General features: G+C 49.5%; 1 protein-coding gene across 4 annotated transcripts in view; it reads left to right on the plus strand.

Moving 5' to 3' along the window:
* Positions 1 to 20751, plus strand: part of PIWIL1 (piwi like RNA-mediated gene silencing 1) — a 1090590-nt gene that overhangs the window by 261070 nt on the left and 808769 nt on the right. For all 4 annotated transcript variants that reach the window (XM_063964616.1, XM_063964613.1, XM_063964615.1 and 1 more), the window contains exon 7: positions 14913 to 14993. In XM_063964616.1, the coding sequence (XP_063820686.1) occupies positions 14913 to 14993 (81 nt within the window). The remainder of the gene's footprint in view (positions 1 to 14912; positions 14994 to 20751) is intronic.

The following is a 20751-nucleotide window of genomic DNA, read 5'->3' on the forward strand; positions in this document are numbered from 1 at the left end:
GCGTAACGAAGAGCAGAGCGGCGATGTCGGAGGTGACCAGAATACTCCTCTGGACAGAAAAGCATGCGTTGGCGCTGTCAGCCATCTTCATTCTGGGAGTAGACAACTGGGAAGCAGATTTCCTCAGCAGACACGATCTCCATGCAGGAGAGTGGGGACTCCATCCGGAGGTGTTCAAGGAAATAACAGATCTTTGGGGCTTACCCCAAATAGACATGATGGCCTCTCGTCTCAACAAGAAGCTACGGCGTTATTGTTCCAGGTCGAGGGACCCACAGACAGTGGCAGTGGACACCCTAGTGTCTCCGTGGGTGTTCCAGTCAGTGTACGTGTTTCCTCCACTCCCACTCATCCCAAGAATCCTAAAGCTCATAAAGAGAACAAGGGTTCAAGCGATACTCATTGCCCCAGACTGGCCAAGAAAGGCTTGGTACGCGGACCTTCTGAATCTACTGCAAGAAGAGCCGAGGCCTCTTCCTCTTCGGGACGACCTGCTGCAGCAGGGGCCGTTCGCCTATCAAGACTTACCGCGGCTACGTTTGACGGCATGAAAGTTGAGCGCCTGATTATTGCTCGGAAGGGCATTCCGAACAAGGTTATTCCTACCCTCATACAGGCTAGGAAAGGGGTAACGTCTAAACATTACCATCGTATTTGGAAGAAATATGTGTCTTGGTGTGAGTCCAAGAATGTTTCTACGGTGGAGTTTCAACTGGGACGTTTCCTTCTCTTCCTGCAAGAAGGAGCGGATATTGGTCTGCGGTTGGGATCGGTGAAGGCTCAGATTTTAGCCCTGTCCATTTTCTTTAAAAAACAATTGGCTGCCCTCCCTGAGGTTCAGACCTTTTTGAAGGGAGTTCTGCATATCCAACCTCCCTTTGTACCACCTACGGCACCTTGGGACCTTAACGTGGTGTTGCAGTTCCTCCAATCGGATTGGTTTGAGCCTCTACAGGAGGTAGAGCTTAAATTTCTTACATGGATGGCGGTCACTTTGTTGGCCCTAGCTTCTGCTAGACGTGTGTCCGAGCTGGGGGCTTTATCCTGTAAAAGCCCTTAGTCACAACTGAGGGCTGGAGCTGACCAGAGGAAGCCTCAGTTGTAGGGGCTGAGATGTACTTAAACTTAGAGGGTTGGATCAGACCCTTAGACATGTAGATAGAATGCAGTACAAATGCCCGAAGGCATGACCACGACAAACAAATTAAAAGTTTATGGATTTTATTAAGCACAGTTCTTGTTAAACAACAGCAATACTTTTCAGGGATGAGTTGTACAAGAAAGCAATAACAGTTCCTTGGAGAGCTGCAGAATAGCAAATGCCACAGGGCACTGGTAATATCAGGTACAGTTCTTATAGACCAGGAGTTGGAATGTCCTTAACCAGTAACCCGTCTGCAGAGTACTGAGAGGATTAGGAACTGGCCAGCAGGTGTTCACTGGGAGCTGGCAATACTGTGTAATATGGTAAACTGCTGAATGTGCCAGATGGAACTGGCCAGATGACGAAATGTAGACACTGTGCTTAAATGATGCTAGAGTGCGATGAATATGGAATTGATGATAAATAGTTAATCAGTGACCGAACTCTGGTAACTCCTTAGAAACAGGACACCAATGGAAGTTTGGTGCTGGAATCTGGTGTAATGATAGCCACGAATGGAACAATGGCAGAGCACTGCAGAGTCAGGCTGCACTGCAGGGTGGTAGGCTGGTGCGGGTCTCTAGTGGAGGTTGGAAGCAGGAGCTGGAAACCTGAAGCAGAGACATCCACAACAAGGAGAGACTGGTAACACAAGGTTTGACAACCAAAGCACTGACAATTTCCTGGTTCAGGCACAGGATATTTATACCTGCAGGGAGTCAGGCATTGGCCAAGCAATTGAGCAGATTCCAGTGGAGCAATTGATTGGTGTAACTAAGACATGTGACTGAAACCAACATGGCTGCGCCCATGTAGCGCTTGGAGGGAAAAGACAGTTGAGAAAACAATGTGGAAATTCAATAACAATGGCGACTGGTGCCGCAGAGATTCAGAGACTCCACACAGACAACCTGCACACTGGAAACACATGAATGACATCAGAAGCCGCAGCAGGCAGGAGACGTTACTCAGAAGAATCTGTGGAGTGAAAATATAGGAACAGCGGCGGAGGCCGCGGCAGGCAGGAGGCGTCAATTTGAAGTTCACATGAGGCCGCTGTGATAGTACTGCGGGATGACCGGAGGGAGATGTAGAGTGTGAAGCTCAGTAACACCGCTGAGATCCGGCCCTGAAACGCTGAGCCAACCTCTGGAAACATCTGGATCCTAAGTAATGGCGTCCAGCTACCCGGATCGTGACAGCACCCCTTTCCCTTTAGGAGTGGCCCCAGGACACTTCTTAGGCTTCTGAGGAAATCTAGTGTGAAGGTCCCGGACCAACTTAGGAGCATGAACATCTGAGGCATTATTCCAAGAAGTTCTTCAGGACCATATCCTTTCCAGTCGGTCAGGTACTGAAGCTAACCATATCGGAAGCGTGAATCCAGGATCTTGGCAACCTCATACTCAACACTACGTTGAGTATGGACTCTGGGAGCAGAGGGAAGCGCTGATTGAAATCGATTCAGGATAACTGGTTTAAGGAGTGAAACCTGAAAAGTACTGGGAATCTTCAGAAATGGAGGTAACAGGAGTTTCTAAGCCACTGTATTGATGACTTGTTCAATTTTAAAAGAACCAATATATCGAGGAGCAAATTTCTTACTTGGCACCCTCAATCTCAAATTCTTCGTGGCTAACCAGACACGATCATCCACTGAGGGCAGGAATTGCCCTACGCCTCTTATCCGCGAATTTCTAGTACCTGGATGATTCTTTTAGAAGAGCTGCACGAACATTCTTCCAGTTATTTAAAAACTGACGAAGGGTGATATCAGCTGCAGGCACGGATGTTGCTGGAAGCGGTTGGAATTCAGGAACTTTTGGGTGAATCCCGTAGTTGGTGAAGAATGGCGTGAAAGATGATGAAGAATGATACTGATTGTTGTGAGAAAATTCGGACCATGGAAGAAGTTGAACCCAGTCATCTTGGGATGAAGATACATATATACGGAGGAAGGCCTCCAAATCTTAATTCACTCGCTCTGTTTGCCGTTGGTTTGGGGGTGATAAGCTTTGGAGAATTTCAATTTGACTTGGGAGGGCCAGGCACAAACTTTGCTAGAATTTGGCTACAAATTGAACACCTCTGTCAGAAATTATCTCCTCAGGGAGACCATGTAGTCTGAAGATTTCCTGAATAAAGACTTGAGCCAATTTGGAAGCCGACGGAAGACCGGTGAGCGGAATGAAATGAGCCATCTTGGTGAACCAGTCAACTACCACCCAGATGCTATTAAACTTTTCTCTAACGTCCTAGTGGATGCTGGGGACTCTGTAAGGACCATGGGGAATAGACGGGCTCCGCAGGAGACGGGGCACTTTAAGAAAGAATTTGGATACTGGTGTGCTCTGGCTCCTCCCTCTATGTCCCTCCTCCAGACCTCAGTTTGAATCTGTGCCCGGACGAGCTGGGTGCTGTTTAGTGAGCTGTCCTGAGCTTGCTATAAGAAAGTATTTTGTTAGGTTTTTTATTTTCAGGGAGATCTGCTGGCAACAGACTCCCTGCATCGTGGGTCTGAGGGGAGAGAAGCAGCCCTACTCTCTGAAGCTAGGTCCTGCTTCTTAGGCTACTGGACACCATTAGCTCCAGAGGGATCGTACACAGGATCTCACCTTTTGTCGTCCGATCCCGGAGCCACGCCGCCGTCCCCCTCGCAGAGCCGGAAGACAGAAGCCGGGTGAAAGAAGCAAGAAGACTTCAAAATCGGCGGCAGAAGACTCCAGTCTTCATACTGAGGTAGCGCACAGCACTGCAGCTGTGTGCCATTGCTCCCACACTACACCCACATACTCCGGTCACTGTAGGGTGCAGGGCGCGGGGGTGGGTGGGGGGGGGGGGGGGGTGCACCCTGGGCAGCAATTAAGACCTCTTGACAAAAGTTAGGCATATATACAGTTGGGCACTGTATATATGCATGAACCCCCGCCATTATTTTGTACAGAAACGCGGGACAGAGGCCCGCCGCTGAGGGGGCGGGGCTTCTTCCTCAACACTCACCAGCGCCATTTTTTCTCCACAGCTCCGCTGAGAGGAAGCTCCCTAGGCTCTCCCCTGCAGATTCACGGTAGAAGAGGGTAAAAAGTGAGGGTGGGCACATAAATTAGGCGCAAAAACATAATATACAGCAGCTACTGGGTTAACACTAAGTTACTGTGTGATTCCTGGGACATATAGCGCTGGGGTGTGTGCTGGCATACTCTCTCTCTGTCTCTCCAAAGGGCCTGGTGGGGGAACTGTCTTCAAAAAGAGCATCCCCTGTGTGTGTGGTGTGTTGGTACGCTTGTGTCGACATGTTTGACGAGGAAGGCTATGTGGAAGCAGAGCCGGGAGCAAATGAATGTGGTGTCTCCGCCGACGGCGCCGACACCTGATTGGATGGATATGTGGAAGGTTTTAAATGATGATGTGAATTCCTTGCATAAAAGGTTGGATAAAGCTGAAACCTTAGGACAGTCGGGGTCTCAGCCCATGCCTGATCCTATGTCGCAGAGGCCGTCAGGGTCTCAGAAGCACCCACTATCCCAAATTGTTGACACATACCGACACGGATTCTGACTCCAGTGTCGATTACGATGATGCAAAGTTACAGCCTAAATTGGCTAAAGCCGTCCGTTATATGATTATAGCAATGAAGGAGGTGTTGCACATCACAGAGGAAACCCCAGTCCCTGACAAGAGGGTTCATATGTATGGGGAAAAAAGGCAAGTGGTGACCTTTCCCCCTTCACATGAGCTAAATGAGTTAAGTGAAAAGGCTTGGGAATCTCCAGATAAAAAACTGCAGATTTCCAAACGGATGCTTATGGCGTATCCTTTCCCGCCAACGGACAGGTTACGCTGGGAATCCTCCCCTAGGGTGGACAAAGCTCTAACACGCTTATCCAAGAGGGTAGCCCTGCCGTCACAGGATACGGCCACCCTAAAAGGTGCTGCGGATAGAAAGCAAGAGGGTACCCTGAAGTCCATTTATACACATTCAGGTACCTTACTAAGGCCGGCAATTGCGTCGGCCTGGGTGTGTAGTGCTGTGGCAGCATGGACGGATACCTTATCTGAGGAACTTGATACCTTGGACAAGGATACTATATTGATGACCCTGGGGCATATAAAAGACGCTGTCCTATATATGAGAGATGCTCAAAGAGACATTAGCCTACTGGGCTCTAGAATAAATGCAATGTCGATTTCTGCCAGAAGGGTCCTGTGGACAGGCGATGCCGACTCAAAAAGGCACATGGAGGTTTTACCTTACAAGGGTGAGGAATTGTTTGGGGAGAGTCTCTCGGACCTGGTCTCCACAGCTACTGCTGGAAAGTCAATTTTTTTTGCCATATGTTCCCTCACAACCTAAGAAAGCACCGTATTACCAAATGCAGTCCTTTCGTTCACAAAAAGGCAAGAAAGTCCGAGGTGCGTCCTTTCTTGCCAGAGGCAGGGGCAGAGGAAGGAAGCTGCACAACACAGCTAGTTCCCAGGAACAGAAGTCCTCCCCGGCCTCTACAAAATCCACCTCATGACGCTGGGGCTCCACAGGCGGAGCTAGGCCCGGTGGGGGCGCGTCTCCGAAATTTCAGCCACGAGTGGGTTCACTCCCAGGTGGATCCCTGGGCAATAGAGATTGTGTCTCAGGGATACAAGCTGGAATTCGAGGAGATGCCCCCTCACCGATACCTCAATTCGGCCCTGCCAGCTTCCCCCTTAGAGAGGGAAATAGTGTTAGCTGCAATTCACAAATTGTATCTTCAGCAGGTGGTGGTCAAGGTTCCCCTCCTTCAACAAGGAAAGGGTTATTATTCGACCATGTTTGTAGTACCGAAACCGGACGGTTCGGTCAGACCCATATTGAATTTAAAATCCCTGAACATATACCTGAAAAGGTTCAAGTTCAAGATGGAATCGCTCAGAGCGGTCATCGCAAGCCTGGAAGGGTGGGGATTTTTTGGTGTCTCCGGACATAAAGGATGCATACCTTCATGTCCCCATTTATCCACCTCATCAGGCGTACCTCAGATTTGTGGTACAGGATTGTCATTACCAATTCCAGACGTTGCCGTTTGGTCTCTCCACGGCACCGAGAATATTTACCAAGGTAATGGCGGAAATGATGGTGCTCCTGCGAAAGCAAGGGGTCACAATTATCCCATACTTGGACGATCTCCTCATAAAGGCGAGGTCCAGAGAGCAGTTGCTGATCAGCGTAGCACGCTCTTGGGAAGTGTTACAACAGCACGGCTGGATTCTAAATATTCCAAAGTCGCAGTTGATTCCTACGTCTCGTCTGCCCTTCCTGGGCATGATTCTGGACACAGACCAGAAGAGGGTTTATCTCCCGATGGAGAAGGCTCAGGAGCTCATGACACTGGTCAGAGACCTATTAAAACCAAAACAGGTGTCGGTGCATCACTGCATGCGAGTCCTGGGAAAGATGGTGGCATCATACGAGGCCATTCCCTTCAGCAGGTTCCATGCGAGGACTTTTCAATGGGATCTGTTGGACAAGTGGTCCGGATCACATTTTCAGATGCATCGGCTGATCACCCTATCCCCCAGGGCCATGGTGTCTCTCCTGTGGTGGCTGCAGAGTGCTCACCTTCTCGAGGGCCGCAGATTCGGCATTCAGGACTGGGTCCTGGTGACCACGGATGCAAGCCTCCGAGGATGGGGGGCAGTCACACAGGGAAGAAATTTCCAAGGTCTGTGGTCAAGTCAGGAGACTTGCCTTCACACCAATATCCTTGAACTAAGGGCCATATACAATGCCCTACGTCAAGCGGAGACCCTGCTTCGTGACCAATCGGTTCTGATTCAGTCAGACAACATCACCGCAGTGGCTCATGTAAACCGCCAAGGCGGCACAAGGAGCAGGGTGGTGATGGCGGAAGCCACCAGAATTCTTCGCTGGGAGGAGAATCACGTAAGCGCACTGTCAGCAGTGTTCATTCCGGGAGTGGACAACTGGGAAGCAGACTTCCTCAGCAGGCACGACCTCCACCCGGGAGAGTGGGGACTTCATCAAGAAGTCTTCATGCAGATTGCAAGTCGGTGGGAACTGCCACAGGTGGACATGATGGCATCCCGCCTCAACAAAAAGCTACAGAGGTATTGCGCCAGGTCAAGAGACCCTCAGGCGATAGCTGTAGACGCACTAGTGACACCGTGGGTGTTCCAGTCGGTTTATGTATTTCCTCCTCTTCCTCTCATACCCAAGGTGCTGAGAATCATAAGAAAAAGAGGAGTGAGAACAATACTGATTGTTCCGGATTGGCCAAGAAGGACGTGGTATCCAGATCTGCAAGAAATGCTCACAGAAGACCCATGGCCTCTGCCTCTAAGACAGGACTTGTTGCAACAGGGACCCTGTCTGTTCCAAGACTTACCGCGGCTGCATTTGACGGCATGGCGGTTGAACGCCGGATCCTAGCAGAAAAAGGCATTCCGGATGAAGTTATTCCTACGCTGATAAAGGCTAGGAAGGACGTGACGGCTAAACATTATCACCGTATATGGCGAAAATATGTTGCTTGGTGTGAGGCCAGGAAGGCCCCCACGGAGGAATTCTAGCTGGGCCGTTTCCTTCACTTCCTACAGGCGGGAGTGACTTTGGGCCTAAAATTGGGTTCCATTAAGGTCCAGATTTCGGCCCTGTCTATTTTCTTTCAAAAAGAACTGGCTTCTCTGCCTGAAGTTCAGACGTTTGTAAAGGGAGTGCTGCATATTCAGCCCCCTTTTGTGCCTCCAGTGGCACCGTGGGATCTTAATGTGGTGTTGAGTTTCCTGAAGTCACACTGGTTTGAGCCGCTTAAAACCGTGGAGTTAAAATTTCTCACGTAGAAGGTGGTCATGCTATTGGCCTTGGCTTCAGCTAGGCGTGTCACATAAAAGCCCCTATCTGGTTTTCCATATGGACAGGGCAGAATTGCGGACCCGTCCACAATTTCTGCCAAAAGTGGTGTCATCTTTTCATATGAACCAACCTATTGTGGTGCCTGCGGCTACTCGTGACTTGGAGGATTCCGAGTTACTAGATGTGGTCAGGGCTTTGAAGGTTTTTGTAGCCAGAACGGCTAGAGTCAGGAAAACTGACTCGCTGTTTATCCTGTATGCATCCAACAAGCTGGGTGCTCCTGCTTCAAAGCAAACTATTGCTTGCTGGATCTGTAACACGATTCAGCAGGCTCATTCTGCGGCTGGAATGCCGCTGCCAAAATCAGTAAAAGCCCACTCCACAAGGAAGGTGGGCTCTTCTTGGGCGGCTGCCCGAAGGGTCTCGGCATTACAGCTTTGCCGAGCAGCTACTTGATCAGGTTCGAACACTTTTGCAAATTCTACAAGTTTGATACCCTGGCTGAGGAGGACCTTGTGTTTGCTCATTCGGTGCTGTAGAGTCATCCGCACTCTCCCGCCCGTTAGGGAGCTTTGGTATAATCACCATGGTCCTTACGGAGTCCCCAGCATCCACTAGGACGTTAGAGAAAATAAGATTTTACTTACCGGTAAATCTATTTCTCGTAGTCCGTAGTGGATGCTGGGCGCCCGTCCCAAGTGCGGACTTTTTTTTGCAATACTTGTATATAGTTATTGCTTAAATAAGGGTTATGTTATGGTTGCATCAGGGTTGTTCTGATGCTCCGTTGTTGTTCATACTGTTAACTAGGTAAGTTTATCACAAGTTATACGGTGGTATTGGTGTGACTGGTATGAGTCTTGCCCTGGATTCCAAAATCCTTTGCTTGTACTGTCAGCTCTTCCGGGCACAGTTTCTCTAACTGAGGTCTGGAGGAGGGACATAGAGGGAGGAGCCAGAGCACACCAGAATCCAAATTCTTTCTTAAAGTGCCCTGTCTCCTGCGGAGCCCGTCTATTCCCCATGGTCTTTACGGAGTCCCCAGCATCCACTACGGACTACAAGAAATAGATTTACCGGAGAGTAAAATCTTATTATTACACATGGGAAGATCTGTAACAAAGTCCATTGATAGATGAGTCCATGGACGATGAGGAACAGACAGAGGAACCATTTGCCCAGCGGGTGACTGGCGGGGTACTTTGTGTTGAGCACATTTTGTACAAGATGCAATAAATTCAGTGATGTATTTCTTTAGGGTCGGCCACCAGTAAGATCTGGCAACAAATTCTAAGGTCTTTTGGATGCCTGTGTGTCCGGCGAAGCGAGAGGAATGTGCCTAATGCAAGAGCTTCCTTCTGAGGGCTGGTTTAACAAAACTTTTCCCTGGCGGAGGCATAGAATCCAACCTTACTGCGGAGAATGCCAATGGATCAATAATATAATGCTTGTCAGTAGACTCAGACTCATTTTCTTGTTCCCAGGAGCGGGAAAGGGCATCAGCCTTGCGATTCCGTGACCCTGGACATAACTGAAGTTTAAAGTCAAATCTTGAAAAGAAGTGTGCCCACCTGGCCTGGCGAGGGTTGAGACATTGAGCGCCTTTTAGATACAGGAGATTTTTGTGGTCTGTCAGAATGGTAATGGTATGTGAATCTCCCTCTAACAAATGTCTCCACTCCTCCAGAGCGAGTTTGATAGCCAAAAGTTCTTGATCGCCTATGGCGTAATTGCGTTCGGCAGTGGAAAACTTCCACGAGAAGAAGCCACAAGGATGTAGATGACCGTCATTGGCTCTCTGAGACAGGACTGCCCCCACTCCAACAGAAGAGGCATCTACCTCAAGAGTGAAAGGCAAGCTGGTATCTGGCTGTTTCAACACTGGAGCTGAGACGAATCTTTGTTTCAACAGGTGAAAGGCTCGGGTTGCTTCTTCCGACCACTTGGAAGGATTAGTACCCTTTGTGGTAAGGGCAGTGACAGGCGCCACAATAGTGGAAAAGTCTCGAATAAATTTCCTGTAATAATTGGCGAATCCTAGAAATCTTTGAATGCCCTTGAGGGTTGTAGGAATCGGCCAATCTCGAATAGCTTGAAGTTTCTCAGGATCCATCTCTAGCCCATACCCGGACACAATCTACCTAAGAAACGGAATGGATTTTACTTCAGAGACACACTTTTCCAGCTTGCAATAGAGATGTTTGGCACGGAGACGGTACAAGACCTCCTTCACCCAGAAGCGATGTTCAACCAGGTCATTAGCGAAGGTGAGAATGTCATCGAGGTAGACCACAACATGATGATAAAAAATGTCTCTGAAGATCTCGTTCACTAAGTGTTGGTACACAGCTGGAGCATTACTAAGTCCGTAAGGCATGACGAGGTACTCGTAATGTCCGTCACGGGTGTTAAATGCGGTTTTACACTCGTCATACTTTCCGATCCGGAAGAGGTTGTATGCACCCCTGCGATCTAATTTTGTAAAGATCGTAGCTCCACTAACGCGGTCAAATAACTCAGTAATGAGAGGTAGAGGATACCGATTTTTCACAGTAATGTCATTCAAACCACGGTAATCTATACATGGCCGCAGGCCATCGTCTTCTTGATGAAAAAGAAGCCTGCGCCAGCTTGAGAAGAAGAAGGGCGGATAAATCCTTTAGCTAGATTTTCTTTGATATATTCTTCCATAGAATGAGTCTCTGGTAACGACAATGGATATATTCGACCTCGAGGTGGAATCTTCCCTGGAATATGAGGTAGATAGGGCAATCCCATTCCGTATGAGGGGGTAGAATATCTGCAGAGGATTTACTGAACACATCTGTGAAGTCTCTGTATGGAGAAGGTGGAACATCAGAAGATCTGGCGTAGGATGTACAAACTGGTAGTACTTTAGAGAGGCAGGTCTCTGAGAAGGAGGGACCCCATGCCAGGATATGGGTAATCCTCCAATCAACTTGAGGGTTATGAAGACGAAGCCATGGAAGGCCTAAAACCACAGGATGAGTGGCCTTTGGAATCACCAGGAATGAAATCAATTTTGAATGACAGATAGGCAGGGTCTTAGAAGAAATAACTGCATTGGAAATCCTTCTTCCATCCATGGCAGTCAAGGATATGGGAGATGGAAGTCTCTCAGTGGTAAGGACCACCGCTTGACGTATTCCTCAGACATAAAGTTTCCAGCTGCTCCTTAATCCAGCAGGGCAATAAGGTTCCTGGTGCGCTTTGCCACTAGAAGCGAGACTGGAAGGTCACAATCACTTGAAGAAGGAGAGGATTTCATTCCTCCTAGCCGACCCTCTCCCTGGCGGGCTAGGACTTGGAGTTTCCCGGACGCTTGGGACAAGCGTTGATGACATGAGAAGGTGCAGCACAATATAAACAGAGACGTCCGGATAGGCATCTTCTACGCTCTGCTGGTGGAAAACGAGAATGACCAATTTGCATGGGTTCATCTTTGGGTGGAGATGGCTGACGAGGAGGAGGAGTAGTGGAAGTCTTAGGAAAGACTGACCTTCCTCGCTCGATTGCCCTTTTCACGAAACCGAAGGTCAACTTTAGTGCAGAGGGATATGAGCTCGTTTAACTTTGTAGCTAAGTCTCTGGTAGCAAGCTCATCTTTAATACGTTCGGATAAGCCATGCCAAAAGGCTTCATAAAGAGCGTCATCGTTCCAGGAAAGTTATGAAGCCAAAATTTGGAACTGTATCAGATATTGACTGACAGTGTCCCTTGACGTAAGCGGAGGATTTCAAAGGTGGCAGAAGTTACACGGCCTGGCTCGTCGAAGATGCGCCTAAATGTTGCCACGAAGTTTGTGTACGAGGATAACAGAGCATCCGATCTCTCCCATAGGGGATTTTCTACGAAGATAGAGCTGAGTTCCAGACACGTCAGCAGATTCTTCCGAATTTTGTGTCGGCTTTTCATATCACCCAACCTATTGTTGTGCCAGTGCCTACTGACTCCTCAATTACATCAAAGTCCTTGGATGTCGTAAGGGCTTTGAAGATATATATGAAGAGAACTTCTCGTCACAGAAAATCGGACTCTTGGTTTGTCCTATATGCTTCCAAGCAGACTATTTCTCGCTGGATTAGGTTCTCTATCCAGCATGCTTATTCTACGGCAGGATTGCCGTTCCCGAAACCGTTCAACCAGGTCATTAGCGAAGATGAGAATGTCATCGAGGTAGACCACAACATGATGATATAAAATGTCTCTGAAGATCTCGTTCACTAAGTGTTGGTACACAGCTGGAGCATTACTAAGTCCGTAAGGCATGACGAGGTACTCGTAATGTCCGTCACGGGTGTTAAATGCGGTTTTACACTCGTCATCCTTTCCGATCCGGATGAGGTTGTATGCACCCCTGAGATCTAATTTTGTAAAGATCGTAGCTCCACTAACGCAGTCAAATAACTCAGTAATGAGAGGTAGAGGATACCGATTTTTCACAGTAATGTCATTCAAACCACGGTAATCTATACATGGCCGCAGGCCATCGTCTTCTTGATAAAAAAGAAGCCTGCGCCAGCTTGAGAAGAAGAAGGGCGGATAAATCCTTTAGCTAGATTTTCTTTGATATATTCTTCCATAGAATGAGTATCTGGTAACGACAATGGATATATTCGACCTCGAGGTGGAATCTTCCCTGGAATATGAGGTAGATAGGGCAATCCCATTCCGTATGAGGGGGTAGAATATCTGCAGAGGATTTACTGAACACATCTGTGAAGTCTCTGTATGGAGAAGGTGGAACATCAGAAGATCTGGCGTAGGATGTACAAACTGGTAGTACTTTAGAGAGGCAGGTCTCTGAGAAGGAGGGACCCCATGCCAGGATATGGGTAATCCTCCAATCAACTTGAGGGTTATGAAGACGAAGCCATGGAAGGCCTAAAACCACAGGATGAGTGGCCTTTGGAATCACCAGGAATGAAATCAATTTTGAATGACAGATAGGCAGGGTCTTAGAAGAAATAACTGCATTGGAAATCCTTCTTCCATCCATGGCAGTCAAGGATATGGGAGATGGAAGTCTCTCAGTGGTAAGGACCACCGCTTGACGTATTCCTCAGACATAAAGTTTCCAGCTGCTCCTTAATCCAGCAGGGCAATAAGGTTCCTGGTGCGCTTTGCCACTAGAAGCGAGACTGGAAGGTCACAATCACTTGAAGAAGGAGAGGATTTCATTACTCCTAGCCGACCCTCTCCCTGGCGGGCTAGGACTTGGAGTTTCCCGGACGCTTGGGACAAGCGTTGATGACATGAGAAGGTGCAGCACAATATAAACAGAGACGTCCGGATAGGCATCTTCTACGCTCTGCTGGTGGAAAACGAGAATGACCAATTTGCATGGGTTCATCTTTGGGTGGAGATGGCTGACGAGGAGGAGGAGTAGTGGAAGTCTTAGGAAAGACTGACCTTCCTCGCTCGATTGCCCTTTTCACGAAACCGAAGGTCAACTTTAGTGCAGAGGGATATGAGCTCGTTTAACTTTGTAGCTAAGTCTCTGGTAGCAAGCTCATCTTTAATACGTTCGGATAAGCCATGCCAAAAGGCTTCATAAAGAGCGTCATCGTTCCAGGAAAGTTATGAAGCCAAAATTTGGAACTGTATCAGATATTGACTGACGGTGTCCCTTGACGTAAGCGGAGGATTTCAAAGGTGGCAGAAGTTACACGGCCTGGCTCGTCGAAGATGCGCCTAAATGTTGCCACGAAGTTTGTGTACGAGGATAACAGAGCATCCGATCTCTCCCATAGGGGATTTTCTACGAAGATAGAGCTGAGTTCCAGACACGTCAGCAGATTCTTCCGAATTTTGTGTCGGCTTTTCATATCACCCAACCTATTGTTGTGCCAGTGCCTACTGACTCCTCAATTACATCAAAGTCCTTGGATGTCGTAAGGGCTTTGAAGATATATATGAAGAGAACTTCTCGTCACAGAAAATCGGACTCTTGGTTTGTCCTATATGCTTCCAAGCAGACTATTTCTCGCTGGATTAGGTTCTCTATCCAGCATGCTTATTCTACGGCAGGATTGCCGTTCCCGAAATCTATCAATGCCCACTCTTCTCGTAAGGTGGGGGTCTTCCTTGGCGGCTGCCCGGGGTATCTCGGCAGTGCACTTTGCCGAGCTGCAACTTGGTCTGGGTCGAACACGTTTGCAAAGTTTTACAAGTTCGATACTTTGTCTGAACTTTAGATCATCAGAGGCCATTCAGTTCTGCAGGAGCCTCCGCGCTCTCCCTCTCGTTCTGGGAGCTTTGGTACATCCCCATGTTACTAATGTGGACCTCAGCATCCTCTAGGACGTAAGAGAAAATAGGATTTTGGTACCTACTGGTAAATCCTTTTCTCGTAGTCCGTAGAGGATGCTGGGCGCCCATCCAGCACTTCGTTTTTCTGCAAATGTTATTTGGTTCAGTACCGCTGCGTTTTAGTTGAGTACTGCATTGTTACTTGGTAAGTACTGTTTCAGCAGTTGCTGAATGTTCAAGCTACGTTGGCTTGGCGTACCTTGTATGTATGAGCTGGTATGAATCTCACCACTATCTGTGTTAAGTCCTTCTCTCGAAGTATGTCATCTCCTCGGGCACAGTTTCTAGACTGAGTCTTGTAAGAGGGGCATAGAGAGAGGAGCCAGCCCACATTCTCAAACTCTTAAAGTGCCAATGGCTCCTGGTGGACCCGTCTGTACCCCATGGTACTAATGTGGACCCCAGCATCCTCTACGGACTACGAGAAAAGGATTTACCGGTAGGTACCAAAATCCTATTTTTAAGCACACTGCACTTTAATAGGAAATATTGAATATGCTTAGTTTGAGTGTGAACATGGAATACCTAATTTTATCTATTGAACAATTTTTACTGTTTTTAAAGTTATACATTTTCTTTTGCTTGCAGGCTTCTCAAGATGATGAGTATGAAACAAATAGGAAGAAATTATTACAACCCTAATGATCCTATAGAAATAAGAAACCACAAGTAAGTTAATGATATTTAAATGTACATATGGGTATTATTTACCGGCGGCAGGGATGCTGGCCGTCAGTATACTGACAGCGGCATCCTGGCCGCGAGTATTCCTACAGCGGGGCAAATAGTCCTATTGCGGGCTTACTGCGCTCGCCACAGCTTCTATTCCCACTCTGTGGTTGTCATGGACACCCATGAGTGGCAATAGCCTGTGAGCCGGGATTCCGGCAATCAACATTGTCAGTTGTCGGGATTTCGTAGTCTGTTTCCTGATCGCAATGATTGAGGCAGCTGGCAAAGTAACTGCAATCCGTACATATGCGGCGGGGTGTAATGCTGCCCGATTCCGGCGGTCGAAGTAGGAATTTTTTTTAAGGGGCAATCACTTATAAGGCATGGTTTAGGCACTTACAAGGCACGCGGCTGCCAGACTCGGGCGGCATTTCATCCCGCCGATGGTGGTGGACTTTTTCATTATATTCACAGTGGAATTCAACAGCAGATGTGCCACATGGCCCATTCAGTCTGCCCATTTTTTATGCTTAGAAAGCCTCCTTTCCAAATAAGTTGTATAAAAAAAATGTCTGTTTAAGGTTGTTGGGTAAACATGAAAGGCTGGGGGAAAAAAATAGATGAAAAAATTATTTTTATATGATCAGTGAAAATAAATCAGTGATTATTCACACCATCATTTTTAGAGTGTAATAATTTTAGATTTCTCTTACATTCTAGCGGATGCTGGGGACTCCGTAAGGACCATGGGGTATAGACGGGCTCCGCAGGAGACATGGGCACTATAAAGAACTTTAGAATGGGTGTGCACTGGCTCCTCCCTCTATGCCCCTCCTCCAGACCTCAGTTAGATCCTGTGCCCAGAGGAGATTGGGTGTACTACAGTGGAGCTCTCCTGAGTTTCTCTGAAAAATAATTTTGTTAGGTTTTTTATTTTCAGGGAGCACTGCTGGCAACAGGCTCCCTGCATCGTGGGACTGAGGAGAGAGAAGCAGACCTACTTAAGTGATAGGCTCTGCTTCTTAGGCTACTGGACACCATTAGCTCCAGAGGGAGTCGGAACGCAGGTCTCCCCCCGCCGTTCGTCCGAGAGCCGCGCCGCCGTCCTCCTCACAGAGCCGGAAGATTGAAGCCGGGTGAGTATAAGAAGAAAAGAAGACTACAAGGCGGCAGAAGACTTCAGATCTTCACTGAGGTAAACGTGCAGCGGTAACGCTGCGCGCCATTGCTCCCACACACTACACACACTAGCGGGCACTGATGGGTGCAGGGCGCAGGTGGGGGGGGGGCGCCCTGGGCAGCAATAATAACCTTTAGTTCTCCTTCATCCACTAGGGGCCACTGGAGCGTAGTTACAATGGGGAAATAGTAGGCAGTAATTGGGAGCTTGCACTTTAAAACTCTAACACTGTGGCTAGCTCCTCCCCTACTATCTCCCCTCCAAGCCAGTCTTAGTTAGTGCCCCGAGGGAGCTGGTTCACTTGGGTTTAGCTGAAGAATTTTTTCTTTATTTTATTTTTCTTACTTACACACACAGACTGACAGCTCTGCCACTGCCAGTCTGCACCGCGGGAGCTGCCGGCGGGGTCCCATCGCAGCTGTGTGCGGCTTGGGATGGGCCCCGGCTGAGGGAGACACTGAGCTCTCCTGAGCTGGCCGGACACCGCTGCGTGCGGCGCGTGTCGAGGCCACTCCTCCAGCAGAAGATTCCGGCAGCACGGCAGCGGTGAGTAACAGCGGCCGGACACCGCTGCGTGCGGCGTGTGTCGGGGCCACCCTCCACCACTGAGAAGGTGAGTGTGTGCATTCCCCCCCCCCCCCTCTTCGCCCCAGAGTGTTGGGATGACGGGCTGGCAGGGGGGTTTGAATAGAGTTAATTTTATTAACTTGATGGTTTTTAATGTTTGGTGGTGACTGACTGACACAGCGCACCCCCCCTCCCCCCCGTCGGATTTTTATTTTATTATTTATTTATCAAAAAAAAAAAAAAAAGCAGCGCTCCCGCCCGCCCGCTCCCCCCCCTCCCTGCTCGGATCCCCGCCAGCGCGGCTCACAGGGGATCCGGCAAAAGGGCGCACAGCATCTTTGAATTTGGCGCCTTTGAGGAGGGGGCGGGGAAGTAGCGCGCGCTGCGGACCATTTCCGTTCAGCAGCAGCACGGGACGGAAGCCACAGCGACACAGTGAGCAGTTACAGTGGGGAAGGGGGGCACTCGGGGGCACTGCAGGCACAATATATAACTTACTTTCAGCCTGTCACTGCACAGAGTATCGTGCAGGACAGATCGGGCTGCTGTGGCTGCGTTTTTTCCCTGCTTCCCCCCCTCCCTCCCATTCTGCCTATTGCTGTTTTACCGGTGGGGGAAGGGTCTCAAGTGTAGGGGCTGCCATGGCCAGTAAAGGCTCCAAGGCATCACAAAAGCAGGGTCAGGTTTTAGGTGAGGAGTCACAGCCATCGGCTCAGCCCTCCTCAGAACCCCAGAGCGCCCCGACATGGACGACACAACTCACAGAGGTTATGTCCCTGCTGACTGGGGAACTTAAAGCCTCTCGGGAAGATAGGGAGGCGGCCCGGTTCCGACAGCTTGTCCAGGTACCGGAGCCAGAACCTGCATGGGCTGTCTCATTGGCAAAGTCAGTGGAAGGGCTTTCCAGGGCTGTACTCCCTTCCCAAGCCCCGTCCTTTAGCCCCCCTCAACAGGCTTCAAAAAAGAGATTGCTAGCCTCTGTGTTGCAGGACTTTGACGATGATATGCCTCAATTAGATGAGGCGGGGTTAGATGTACAGGATAGACAGGATGTGGATATCCAGGATACTGAGGACGATCAGGTATATGGGGACTCTGAACCAGTAGCTCAGGGTATAGAGGCTCTTATTACTGCTATTCGCTCAGTATTACAGGTGGAGGAGACGGAGGACACCTTACGCCCTTCAAGGTTTGGCACCAACCAATGCCTGCCGGTGACCTTTCCAGTTTCGGAGGAGCTGGATGCGCTCATAACGACAGCCTGGAAGCATCCAGACGCAAAATTTCAGGTATCAAGAAAACTGTTGTCTTCCTATCCTTTTCCCGCAGATAGCAGAACGCGTTATGAGACCTCTCCGATTGTGGATCCTTCGGTGTCTCATCTGTCCAAAAAGACTGTCCTACCTGTATTGGGGGCAACTTCACTTAAGGAGGCGTCAGATAGGAAGTTGGAATCTACCTTAAAGAATATTTACTCTGCGGCAGGGGTATTACATCGCCCGGCGCAGGTAGGTTGTTGGGTCAACAAGGCGATCGAAGCTTGGGCGGAACATTTGTCCTCTGGAATTCGTGACGAATTACCGGCGGATCAATTGATAGATTTGGCGGAACACATCCGTGAATCAGCCCTTTATCTTTGCGAAGCGTCCAAGGACATAGCTGTTCTCGGAGCTAGAATTTCCGCTTTAGCAATTGCGGCCCGCAGAGCTCTCTGGCTCCGGCATTGGCAGGCGGATACGGAATCCAAAAGGGCGGCAGAGGCGTTGCCCTTTACAGGTGAGTTTCTGTTTGGTAAGGATCTGGATGCCTGGAGCTCTACGGCCCCCGGGGGTAGGTCGGCTTATCTTCCTTCTGCTGCTCCAGCCGCTCGCAGGCCATATAGGGGTCCCTCTTTTCGATCCTTTCGTGCCCCTTCCAGGTTTAGAGGACATGCCAGGGGTGGAGCTTCTACCTTCCGTGGCCATAGAGGTAAAGGCGACGGCAGGGGTAGAGGTTCCGCAGCCTCAACCCAGTCAGACGTTAAGTCCTCTACCACTGCCACCGCATGACGGGCTTCCCTCCCACCTGGGAGATCACAGGGTGGGAGCTCGTCTGTGGGATTTCAAGGAGGTCTGGATACAGTCCTGTCCAAACGCTTGAGTCCGGGATCTAATCACTTGCGGTTACAAGCTCGTTTTTCAGGAAAAACCGCCCCAGCGGTTTTTTACCACGGGTTTGCCAGTTTCCGACAACCGGGGAGTTGCCTGTCAAGCAGCGGTCCAGAAGCCTCTATCCGCAAGGGTAGTGATCCCTGTTCCCTCTCATCATCGGAAACAGGGCTATTACTCAAGCCTGTTTCTAGTACCGAAGCCGGACGGCTCGGTCAGACCAATCCTGAACTTGAAAGATCTCAATCCATATTTGAAGGTATTCAAGTTCAAGATGGAGTCCCTCCAGTCTGTTAATGCGGGGTTGGAAAAAAACGAGTTTCTGGCATCCTTAGACATCAAGGATGCATACTTACATGTTCCCATTTGGCCTCCTCATCAGGCTTTTCTCCGGTTCACAATACAGGACGCTCATTTACAGTTCCAGGCCCTCCCTTTCGGTCTCTCATCTGCTCCCAGAGTGTTCACAAAGGTCATGGCGGTCATGATGGCCCTACTTCGGAAGCAGGGTGTGACAATTGTTCCCTATCTGGACGATCTGCTAATAAAAGCAAGCTCAGCAGAACGGTTACTTCAGAATATCCGGATGACACTGGACCTTCTGATTCGACACGGGTGGATCCTGAATTTCCCGAAGTCTCACTTATGCCCCTCACAACGGCTGTTGTTTCTGGGAATGATTCTCGACACAGTCCGTCAGAGGGTTTTCCTTCCGCAGGACAAGATACTGTCTCTGCAGACACTGGTAAGATTGGTTCTTCAACACCGTCGGGTGTCAGTGTATCTGTGCATTCGCCTTCTGGGAAAGATGGTAGCAGCGTTCGAAGCTCTTCCGTACGGTCGCTTCCACTCTCGACCGTTTCAGCTGTGTCTTCTAAATCAGTGGTCAGGATCTCATCTGTTCCTTCATCAGCGGGTGACGCTATCTCCAAAGACACGGTCGTCGCTGCTCTAGTGGCTCCAGTCGACCCATCTGTTGGAAGGAAGACGGTTCGGTATATGGGATTGAACTCTCCTCACCACGGACGCCAGTCTGCGAGGCTGGGGGGCAGTGACCCTGGAACATCGGTTTCAGGGGCGCTGATCAATCCACGAATCCGCTCTCCACATAAACATTCTCGAACTAAGGGCGGTGTACAACGCCCTGCTTCAGGCACATCACCTACTGCGCGGTCGAGCAGTCAAGAGTTCAGTCCGACAACGCCACGACGGTAGCGTACATCAACCGTCAGGGCGGCACTCGCAGCCGTGCGGCGATGAGGGAGGTCACCAACATCCTTCTCTGGGCGGAGGAGTATGCGCTGTCCTTCTCGGCGATATTCATTCCGGGAGTGGACAATTGGGAAGCCGATTATCTAAGCCGACAGGACATGCACCCGGGAGAGTGGTCGCTACATCCCAAGGTGTTTTGGCATCTTGTACGTCGGTGGGGAAAACCACAGAACGACCGCATGGCGTCCCGCCGGAACCATCAGTTGCCTCTTTATTACTCTCGGACAAGGGACCCGGCGGCGGCGGGCGTGGATGCCCTCCCGGCTCCTTGGAATTTCCGGTTCGTTTACCTCTTTCCTCCTTTCCCGCTGTTGCCGAGGGTTCTACAACGCATCAAGAGGGAAGACGCTCTGGTCCTCCTGGTGGCTCCGGATTGGCCACACAGGGTTTGGTACTCCACCCTGCACCTGTTGTCGGTGGCCGAGCCTTGGCCCCTGCCACTACGAGACGACCTTCTACAACAGGGTCCTTTTCTTTATCCAGACTTACGCAGGCTACGTTTGACGGCGTGGCTGTTGTGAAAGCCATCTCAGTGTTCGCAAATACGCGCTATAGCACGTATTTTACCCGTTAATTGACAGCGGTGACT

The sequence above is a fragment of the Pseudophryne corroboree genome, chromosome 1, assembly GCF_028390025.1.
Source record: "Pseudophryne corroboree isolate aPseCor3 chromosome 1, aPseCor3.hap2, whole genome shotgun sequence".
Lineage (NCBI taxonomy): Eukaryota > Metazoa > Chordata > Amphibia > Anura > Myobatrachidae > Pseudophryne > Pseudophryne corroboree.